This window comes from Morone saxatilis, unplaced genomic scaffold (assembly GCF_004916995.1).
Source record: "Morone saxatilis isolate NCDOM2014 unplaced genomic scaffold, NCSU_SB_2.0 Contig18, whole genome shotgun sequence".
NCBI lineage: Eukaryota > Metazoa > Chordata > Actinopteri > Moronidae > Morone > Morone saxatilis.
In genome coordinates, this window is record NW_023339740.1 from 20,227,465 (window position 1) to 20,239,303 (window position 11,839).

General features: G+C 41.1%; 1 protein-coding gene across 1 annotated transcript in view; it reads right to left on the reverse strand.

Moving 5' to 3' along the window:
* Nucleotides 1-11,839, reverse strand: part of snta1 (syntrophin, alpha 1) — a 31,169-nt gene that overhangs the window by 12,432 nt on the left and 6,898 nt on the right. Inside the window, exon 2 of the mRNA XM_035661630.1 lies at nt 10,543-10,728. Coding sequence (XP_035517523.1) covers nt 10,543-10,728 — 186 coding nt within the window. The remainder of the gene's footprint in view (nt 1-10,542; nt 10,729-11,839) is intronic.

Consider the following 11,839-nt stretch of genomic DNA (forward strand, 5'->3'; position numbering starts at 1 on the left):
CTATAAATTGACTTTGTTGCTCCTTCTTGCTTGTTTCTATCAAACGTTTTTAAGAGTGTAACGCTTAGTGACATCAAGTTTACAACACTGCAAAAAAAGTTATGTAGTAATTTAACATTTATTTTTACTGTGCTAACATTCTTTGTCATTTTTACCTTACACAAACAAAACTAAGGACAGAAGCTAGATGACAGCAAAACTGTCCTGGCATGATAATACAATATTTAATATACAGCGATCAGCCGTAACATTATGACCACCTGGGCACCCTGGAGGTCATAATGTTATGCAGCCCCATATGCAACAAACTGTTCTGACACTTTTCTATCAGAACCAGCATTCACTTTTTCAGCAATCTGAGCAGCAGTAGCTCGTCTGTTGGATCAGAACACATGTGGGCCAGCCTTTGCTCCCCATATGCATCAACGAGCCTCGACTGCCCATGGCCAGTTTATCACTTTTCCTTCCCTGGACCACCTTCGATAGGTACTGACCACTGCAGACCGGGAACACACCACAAGAGCTGCAGTTTTGAATCTGCTCTGACCCAGTCGACTAGTCATCACAATTTGGCTCTTGTCAGTCGCTCAAATCCTCACGCTGCTCATTTTTCCTGCTTCCAGCACATCAACTTGAGGACAAAATGTTCACTTGCTGCCTAATATATCCCACCCACTGACAGGTCCCATGATAACGAGTGATATTCACTTCGCCTGTCACTGGTCATAATGTTACGGCTGATGGGTGCATGAGCCACTGCTGCTGATTTTGGACTTCTAGCAAGAAAGTAAAAAGGTTTGACTTTCCTGAGCGACGGCTACATTTGTGATTGTGTTTACTTTAAAGAACTGGAGCACCAGATGGGTGGGATTTAGTTCTCAGTGCCAGAAACATAGTCAATAACAGCACACACCTTGTTGTGTCCAGGGAGACCCTACATTCACAGACTATTTAAGGATGACTTGGCCCAAATCTGGTAGATATGTAGGAATACTAGACTGAAGGTTTTTCAATCAGGAAAAAAGACCAGGGCAGGCAAACGGGGACAACATAAACTTATGTAGGTCAGTGTGAAGAATGTGTATTCTAACGGTGCTCCCACCAGTGGAAATGTATTCTTTCACAAAGTCAGCATTATTTTCATCATCTTACAATATACTGTGAAGCTGGCGACTTAAGTAGACAATGTGTGTGTTTTAAGTCTGTTTGTGTGTGTTGGCATCAAATGTGCAGTGGTGAAATGTAAGCAGAGAAGGGGCAAATTTTTTTCCCTGTCAGATACTGCACACTGGAAAATGTACAGGCATTTCTTTCCAGACTCATATTCATAAATACTCTCTCATTCCTCCGTTTCACAGACAGCTTCACTCACCTCACACAAAAAGATTTGATTTCCAAATGAGACTACCCAGGATCAGTGAAGATTATGAAATACACAATGGTCAACTGAACCACCAAATTGAATAGAATTTAATTTAGTTGCCAATTAGATCAGACTTAATGGACCTGCACTCTGTGCTATACTGCTCTACAAAACAATTCTATACGTAGATAATGATACGTCTCAAAGTAAGAGAAAACCCTTTCTCTTTACTGTTAAATAAGTCATATAGGAAGATTTTTTTCCCTCTAATCAAGACTATCAGAGCTGAGGAGAAGCTTTGTAAGAAACTGGAGGGATGTGGCTGAGGGATACAGTCAGGCTTCAAGGGGTAAGGTTTATTTTCAAAGTAATAATTATACTGTCACAGGAGCGAGAGCCAGAAAGTTTTAATTAGGTGATAAAGTACATGTATGTCATTGGCACAACTGTACGTTAGTGTAGGCAGTTATGACGTCACTCAGTTTGCAGCAAGACTAACACACCACCACACTGTTGGATTGGAAAGGGTCCTCCAATTGTATGCAGCTTTAGTATCAACGCTGGTTGGGTTCATACATTTATATGTCCACTGACATTTCCCAAAAGTATCAATTTTGAGCAGAGAGAAAAAAATATATAGTTGAGAATCTGATCACATAGACAAGTTAACCATTTGTGCATTCATTTTGCACAGCCTCATCAGTAAACCATCCGTGTTTGATTTCACATGGTCCACACTGGAATAATGTCACATGCAGATGCACTTCTCAACTAGCAATTAAAATTTGACAGGCAGGTCAAATTAAGAAAAAAAAAAAAAGGGGGGGGGGGGGGTATGTTCAATCTCTAACTTTAAATTGGTCTTCCAGTTATAAGAGAAGACGTTTTATGTGCAACAGATAACTCCGCAACATTGTCTAACGGACATCCTCGTGCACTTATTTCTAAAGACATATTTCATTAGGTGGCAGTGAAAGTCAGCAAAGCAAGGAATGTGACAGCAGACTGAGCAGAGGACACGCCAGTGACTGTTCCAATCCAGCATGACAAGCTAACCGGGCAGTGTTTGGGGAGAGTAAGAAATGTACTAATCCTGCAGATCCGACACAGAAGAGAGTCAGAAGGACCGGATTCTCCTGCTGTAGACAACAACGCAAAAGCTACTGATTAAGTAAACCGAGAGTAAAAGTAGTTCTTAGGATGTTTTAAGGCGCTTTTAGACAACAATGATTGCACAGGGCCATGCTGCTGCCACCTATCAGATTAACAGATAAACTAATACACAGAAACTCTCACAAATCTGACTGGGCTGAGGCAGCTTGGCCCACAGACACCACCTGAGAATTTGCAGTTGGAAACTGTAAATTAAGAAAATCTCACTTGCCTCCCTGGCTACCTGTCTGACATAATCCAAAAGAGATATGGGCCAGCCTCTGAATCAGCAGCAAAGGTAGACGTAGTATGTGTGTGTGCAACTTCATGTGCTTGTACACATGAGTGCAGCCTATTTACAGATAATATTACGTGTGAACAGCCAACGGGACTGACGCATATTCTCACTCAGAAACAGAAACAGAACCTGAACTTGTGCAGAATGAATTTTAGGCAAAGAATGAATAGCGAGGACAATCGGCAGCACACTGTGTCCCCACGAGGGGCTTCAAACGTTACTCCCCAAGGTCATTATATTTCATAAATCACTCATTTAACCAGACTTGAATCAGTGCAGGAAGATAGGGCTGGAGACAGGGATATATATCTCTGCTGGCCTTGCTTAAAAAGACTATATGGCATGTATCTTCTTTTGAGGGGATATATTCACACGTCCTTGAAGAGCTTGATTTGTAGATAGGAAATACGATTTTTAGCCCTCAAAGCAAAATGTAACTCAAACTGCACTCCGTCTGCACTCTTCGGCCTTCTGGAGGGCTGCCTGTCCTGTCCTTGTGTTAACAACCCACATACAAATACTAAAGTAATATTACGAACATGGTCTTAGTAACTACCAAGTGGGTGATGTTTAACAGGGGCACTGTACTGCAATTGCAGATCAATGTGTGTGTATGGACGCAATACAAATTCAATTGATGCAGGGAAAAGCCCAAGTTGTGTGTGTGTGTGTGTGTGTGTGTCAGAAAGAGAGATTAGGTCTGGGTTAGCTCTTGTTGAGAATGCTGACTAAGCATCCTTCAGCTAACACTCATCACAGACACAAACGAACCTCTTCAAATCTAATCTCACCTCAGGCTCTCCTGAAACACATTCCTGCTTGTGCATATTGAATTTTCACATTGGGATAGTTTTAAAGCAGTACTAATGCAGTTGCTTCTAGAGGAATGGTGCAGTCACATTTATTAAATAGACTCAAAAGTGCAACCATGTGTTCACCGGGGCTTAATATCAAAAGCTCTAATAAAAGTTAGATTTGAAATATAGCCTGCATGAAAGGCATGCTCTAAACAGTGTGGCAACACATGACTCTGGCTCAACAGAGTTTGTCTCTAAATGTCATCTCCTTTTAAGGAGAGCGCTGCACACTCAAACGATAAAACAAAACAAAACACTACAAGTACATTTTGAGGGATATATAGTGCGTAGACCAGGTGACTCAAATCAAAGAGCGATCAACACAGACATAGAAACAGATCACACAGAAAGGTAATTCACTGGCAAGAAATGCCTCCAATGTTGACTATATGTGCACAATCTACGAATAAGCAAAGTAGAAAGTCACAGATTAAAAATCCATTAAATTAAAAATTCAAATTAAGCGATATGTACTGCAGACCTGTCTTTACTGAATTACCTTTCTATGTACTCTATGTCTAGCTTCATGATGATTGCCCTGTGAACTCTTTGGTTTGTGTCACACAGGCTGATGACACACAGGTGGTTTTATTTCTCCTAAAGAAGGAACAATGTGACAAAATGTTGATTTATAGTAAAACATATTTCATCTGGGCAGTGAGTTTGCTGCTCTCTACAACTTCTTCCATCATTGGTCATTAGTGCAGTACTTAAAGATGAAATCCACTTAACACTATTCACACTCCAACTCTTACATCATCACGCAAAAGTTTCTGAATATATTTGAGAGTAAGTAAGATTACATTTGTTTGCAGATTAAATGAAGCAAACAATGTAATCAATGAACCAAGAACTTGAGAGGTTTACTGTCATTGAATTAATAAATCCACTTGTTTAGTGTTTTTCTTTAAACGTGACGTACCTTTTTCCAAACACATTGGACTTTGTGCAAAGTTGATCAATAGCTCATGCTTACACATTGGCCAACAGTCCAATGTGGACAACAGAAACCAGAAGAATTGATACAGCTAACAAGACATGACCAAAACATGTACCCTCCCTGCTAAAAGCAGTTCTAGACAGGGGAAAGACTGCAACCGTAGAGCTTCCACAACTAAGCCTACTTAATCCGTGTGTGTGTGTGCACTGAGCCTGAGAACAAAAACCTTAATGAAAAGGACAAGACAGAAAGAATCAGCAGTGTCCAGAAATGTCTTGGTAGAGGAAACTAGCTCTCTCTCTCATTCTGTCCCTCACTCTCTCCTGCGCACACATAAACGCACAGACAGACATGCAGAAAATGATGTTCCCCTGGATGTCCAATGAAATTCTGAAATTCAGGCTCACATTTAGCTAACACCCTCACCAAGTACAAAACGGACCTAACCACATGGAACAAGACGGTCACACTTTTTCATCAGACCGAGGCCAAAATGTACGTTTTAATGGTACATTTCAGTCTTTATAGGTGCCAACTGGAGAAAACTCCCCACATGAAATAATAATACAAAACAATCTGATTGATTCATTATTCATTAAAGATTATAGAATCAGTGCTCTATCTTTATTGTTCTAATCACCAATCCTTTGTTTGTGCCTTTTACTTTTACTGTTTATGCCAGTGAACATACCAGTGAACACTCTTTGAACAGTTTATTAAAGGTGCAATATGTAAGAACTCAATATTCCTGCTGCTAAGCGCAGCTACCGTTAGCCAGTTAGCTCAGATTTCCATGCAGTTAGTCCTATTAGCTGGCCTGGATGGATCTGGGAGCTCGGAGCAGCACCCGGGGAGTGTTTATGTTTACACTGTTAGCAAAAGAGCTTTGGACCACTGGGAGGAAGAGGTGTTCAGGCCTGGGGCAAGAAGGACCAAGCGGGGAATGCCAGTGTTAAGTGGTGCGGGAACGGGCAGCAGAACAGGGGCAGGAGGAGTGAGAGGGCAACGGAACGGCTCTCATCAATCTCCCAACACAGCTGGACTGGGACTGAACACAACCTGTGAGGCAGATGGAGGCCAGTTTGACAACAGGGAATATATTACAGAGGTGATTTACAGCAGCCCCAACCAGGACACTGACTCCATGGACGACAAAGACACAGTGCGGACAGGAGAGGAGTTAAGTGGGAGAAAGTGGTGAACAAGACAGTATGGGCTGAAGCTAGCTGGTTAGCATGCTAACTTCAGTAAATATCTCAATACATAGACGAAACAAAAGATTTCTTCACATTCTGTTGATATTTTTTGTTAATTTCTGAATGCTTTTAACTAAAATTCTTACATATTACACCTTCAAGCCACTGATGAATATCAAACGCCAAAACTAAAGCCTAAAGCAGTTAGTGTGCCTAAATTTAAGTGCTTGTAGATCATCAGTGTCTGAAACCCCCGACCCCCACCGCTTTCTAAAGTTGCGATTGAAGGGCAGCATCCAACAATTTCTTATTCTGTATAAGTTTTAAGCTTGAAAAGTGCTTTACAAATAAATTATTATTATTATAATAATTTGTGCATGGCCTCTTCATACAGTGATTGGCTAAAAATCTTTACTTCTCTCTTGAGCTTTTCATGTGTACACACATCATGGATGACTTTGAGGAGAGACTGGCTGAGACTGTGTACTGTTTACCCCCATTTGAATCCCCATCTCTCCCCCCTCTATGATGGCAGGTATTTTGTTATGCTTTTCAGTGTGGTTGCATGGAATCACTTTTACATTTAGATGTGGGCGCACAACAAACTACCTTCTTTTGAACATACCATGGTCTGTATCCTAGAAGGTCAAATATGCAACCAGTAACCCCAACTGGTATACTAATGAGGTAGCTCTGCACAGTCACACATCGAGACTATCGCGTCGCACAACAAGCCTCACTATCTCAGTCATCGGAGTGTTACATTCTTCCCCTGCCCAACAAAACATGGTGTACCAGCACTTTGACTCCCAGGATACATGAACAGCATGCCCCCTATGAACAAATCCACATGCACACACTCTCTATCAGTCATCCACACTCACACTTACACTGACCTGTCCTTTGTAGCCCATTTACCCTTCCTTTCTTTACCCCTTTTGTGTGTGTATGTTGTGTTTTTATGTGCGTGAGTATGTGTAGTATGTGCTTGTATGCTTACTTTGTGTGTGTGCTGTTCTGTCAGACCTTGGTTGCCCAGGGAACAGCTTTAACATTGAGCTATCCCTACCTCCCACTCTTACTTTCACACACACATACGCACACACACTCCTCGTTCCATGGTTTCTCCATACAGTAGTGGAACGCACCTCTTCTCGGCTGACAAGCCGGGGGCAATGATGGATGCACTTTAAGTGAGAGTAGAGTCCAAATTAGAATAGGGTAGAAACACAGTGGCAGTTCAGAGACCAGTGCTACATACTTTAGCTCACTCAGTTCAGTCTGCAGTTTCTTTGGATCCCAATTTAATTTTCATTTCGCATTTGTTCTTTTTTGTCTTATTGTTTCATGATGTTCTCACATTTGACAGTTCTAGCTCCCAGTTTTGTTTGACAGCAACACCGTATGAAATGAATCCTTAACTCAAATATAATAGCACATTCAGGTGTGATGATAAGGTGTGTGTGACTGGGAAAATGTCGAGGTGACCTACGCACCTCTCTCTTTCCTCACATATACACACAAAGACACTCACGCACACAATTGAAGATGCAGCCGATTGCTTTCTATTAAAACACACACACATACACAAGCAGGTATTGACACAGCGCGTGTGCTCACGAGCCCATACACACACGCACACACAGTCAGGCTGTAAATGTCGTTGGGAGGAAATGAAGGCAGCTGTGGTTTTATGGTTTCATCTGGTCTGTTATATTTATCTGACCCTCTCAGGTGTTTACTGTTCCTCTCCCGCACACACACATTGATTATTCCATCACCATTTTGATGTGAGGTGTGACAGGAACACAGAGGAAGAGGACCAGAGGGCATCTTTTCGGGAACATATAGTGAGGCCACTTTTTTTTCTTCCTACACACAGACAGATTGACTTTGCACAAATTCTTATTTATGGTAAGATGTCTGGGAGAAGCAAGAGGACACAATATTCACACTCACACCTGGGACCTGCCCAGTACGGCCTCGTTCTTCTGCTGTTGGCTGCTAAGCAACCGTGTGGGACATTAAAATCATATCATTTATTAAAAATCTATCAAGAGAACGACAGTAAAACTATTTCCAGCTGTGCCACATATGCGCAGCTGGAAACCCTTAACCCTTATTAAAATCAATCTAATAGCAATTTTCTTTCTTTCTGATGTTTTTACTTTTGCACGTAGACAATATTTTAGCCAGCATGCACTCACTGAAAGAAATACATAGTTTGTTTGAAAACACCATCATTATACTAATAGAGGTACAAGGCAGAGCTCAGCATGAAAATCCTTAACATGTGCTGCTGCAACAATTACATTCATCTAAATGATCAAAAAAAGAAATCTGTTTAATACAGGTTATTCAAAAAAATTCTCCATTTGACTTCCAAAAGAGTCATAAAGAAGAAATCCTGCCGCAAGCGCAGAATGCCAATTAGTCTTCTAATGTAACTCCCTTAAATGTTGTGAAAGTGGTTATCTGACAGAATCAAGTATTACTGTTCACATATTCCAGATATTTTAATGTGATGGAAGCAGTTTCTCCTTGATCTCAGTCAAGGCTGTCTGTGTTATGAATCTCACAGAGCGATGAATAACTGCCTTGAGCGCAGCAGTGGTGGCTTGTTTGTTGCTGTGCACATGTAAGGAAGACTGTTACCCTGACCTTTAACACTGTAGTGGTGCCAAGAAGGAATTTGTTACTGCTTTTTTTTTTTTTGTAGTATCTTGATAAAATGCCATAACCAAAATAAACACTGTACTTGAACTTCATGTCATATGTATTCAAAAGTATTTTTATGGTAGTCTTGAAATAAAATTGGAATTTAAAAAACTGCAGTAGGAAAGCTCATAGCCCGAAAGTGTTGACCAATTCTTTATTTCCTCTATTCCCTAAAAATACTCCAAAGCTTCTCACTACAGATATGCTTTCTGCAATCTCCGGGTCAGACAGGCATACACACACAAACACAAGCAAAGCAATCACAGGACATCAAAAAAAAAATACTCACGCACACGCACGCACACACACACACTCACTCAACCCTCTGCCCTCAGTGAGCCTCCAAGCCTCTTTCGTCTCTTCGCTCCTCTATCAGGTCCTCAGGGGGAAGGGAAACCCATGAAATGATTCCTGACATGACGGATCACAGAGCAGTGCTGGTTGAGCTGTCTGATATCAACACTTTTCTGCCTGACTGTGGACAAGTAAGGCAGGGGGATTTGCAATGATTTCCCCTGGCTGTAGCTCTAGCTGTATCTGCTCTGCTGGCTGAAGTTACTGATGCTAGCCTACTGTGCAAGTTAACCCACAGAAATGCTGTCACATGGAAAACTGGTAACTCTGGTTTTAGGGTGTTTTTCAATTCCTTTTTTGGTTTATTGAACCTGTTCAAAGCCATTTGGGAGTTTTGAAAATACATAAGTACTTAGATTTGTCTCTCACTGATCCTGAACACTACATATGTACATACTAGGTTTTCATCTGGCGGTATTTGTTTAGAGCACCTAAGGTCTGAAGCGTCTGCTCGCCTCACATCACTGAACATAACTGTTAGCCTCTGTTTAGAATCTGTGGGTGAGCTCAAAACACGGACTTTGACACACAGAGAATATATAGATCAATACAGAAGCAAAACAACAAAATGTCTGTTTTATGTTTTAAAAACACTTTTGTCTTAAATGTTATGGTTCCTGATGAAAACATATTCCTTTTGAATAGTAACATCTAGTATAAAACAACACTCATGAATTTACAATTCAACCCAGTGACTTTAAACGGGGGAAGCAGAATTCCTGTGATGCAATCAGTTGGCAAGGGGGAAGATTGTTTTTAATCCCTTTCCCTGTCCTCACGGCTAAAGATCACATCTCAGATTCACCATGTTGTTCACACCTGCTGGTGGACTGATGCTTTTAGGCAAATGTGCAGACACAAACATTCACACGTGTAATGCATGCCGCGAATGAGTCAAAGGATGGAGAGAGATACGATGCATTAACTCTTGCAGCTCGCGTGAATGAGTTAGAGTTAGGGAGAAAAGAAAAACACCTGCAAACACTTGCTGACTCCACTGCAAACTTCCCTCACAGCAGGTCTCTATACACCCTATAAGGTCTCCACACTCGTCAGTTCTGACTTGAACTTCAAGTGCTTTCTATCAGTGTCAAATCAGTGTTTGATGTTTGGGAAGACTGCTCATTAGCATGCCGAGATCTTCAGAGGTGTGAGCCACAACAATATTCTTCAATTTTGAGTCTTTGGTTTCCTCTTGTTGTTTCAGTTCTACTCATTATTTGGATGTTTCCAAGAAAGTCTGATCAAAGGAGCCTTAGCCTTAAAGAAAAAAATCAACCACAGTGCTGGAGAAATGTATCAACAAATATCAAGGTATGAAAAGTTCCCATTGTTTCCATCTATGTATCTATTTGGAGCTGTGGAGTGCAGACAAGAGTAGGTGGAAGTGCTCCTTTTTCATGAAAGATTAGAATCCTGTTCTCTCCTGCTCTGAGGATTATGTTAAAGAAATGTGAAGTACTTTCTCATGCAGCAGAGACAGTTGGGACATATTTTGCAAGCATGTTTTATAGTGAACTCTTAGTTAAGTTTCCTGTCACTCTGCAGAACGCTATACCAGCAAAGCAGAGACAGAACAGAAAGAGGACAATGAAAGGAAAAGACTACATCAAGTCGAACAGTCAATTCTGGGTTTGATTCTTTCGGAGTGAAAAATATCTTACCTTCAAGGATGACTTCTTTGCCAGTTTTCTTCAGCGCTTGCACAGCCTCATCGTGTGTGGCCTCCCGTAAGTCATAACCATTGACAGACAATATGGCATCACCGACATAAAGCGCTTCAGTCTGGTCCGCAGCCAGGCCCTTAAAAATCTTGGAGATGAGAATTGGCATCTTGTTCTCCTTCCCACCTGAAAGACAAGAAGGAGAAAACATTGCTGTTTCTCCTAATTGTTTAAGGAATCCACTGCTTTAGATACAGTAGTTGTGCATTATGTATAGTTATTCGCACTCAAATTCTGACTCCTGATCAGCTTTATCAGAGCAGTCTTAAGCCCAGTCCACACAGCACACGTGGGCAGTGCGTCGTGGAACGTCTTGCTTTTTATTTCGCTATGTCACACACAAAATCTATCATATAGCCAACTTGTCGACTTCCTCACTAGATTTAGTAACTTTTCAAACCCTCTTGGCGAAGAACAAGAATGAAGTAAAGAATTCAGGACAGTTGCAGGAGGACAAACCTAAACTAAACTGCAGAGAGCATATGAGGACAGACACACACAGCAGCGATTACCCTCCTGTACTAATTTTGCAGTTTCCTATCTCTTCCCCTCCCTTCCTCTCTCTCTCTCTCGTTAAATGAAGGTCAGCTAGTAAGCTGATGGATCTGCCTCTAGCTGCGGGCTTCCACTCTTCATGAAAGATGTTGCCATTAATGTCAGCTGGCATTTTGACTCTGGCCTTCAGGCTAGTGAGAAATTATCTAAAAGAGGATTACATTTAATTAATTTTAAATACATCTTCTACAGGTTGCTTCCTGTGGGTGATTCCTTGGAAGTTAACTCATGTATCTTCCTTTGGAGGCCACAGCCTGGTGCTCTTATTAAAACAAAACACCACGACTGAGCTGACACACTCCTACTATGCACAGCCATCATTGTGCTGTTCAAGTTTAGGAAAAAGGGGTTTACCAGCTACTTCACCGCTCCGTGGCATCAGATAGTGGTTTACTGTATGATTGAGTCTTAGAAGTGAGGTGATGTCCTGTACTTACTGAGACTCTGAATTATGATGTGTTGATAGAAACTTTAAAGTGGAGTTGAGGTGAAGGGGAATCTTCAGCAATGTTGGTGAAGTCAATACATGTCATCAAACTTTTAATCCGAATAGCTACCAAATGTTAACTTTATACTACCGAACTTGAACAACTGTTTTAAATCTATAAATATAATAAATGTACTTTATTGTTGTTGTTTTTTTAATTTTCGATTTTAAAGTCACGATTCGATTCGATTTTCG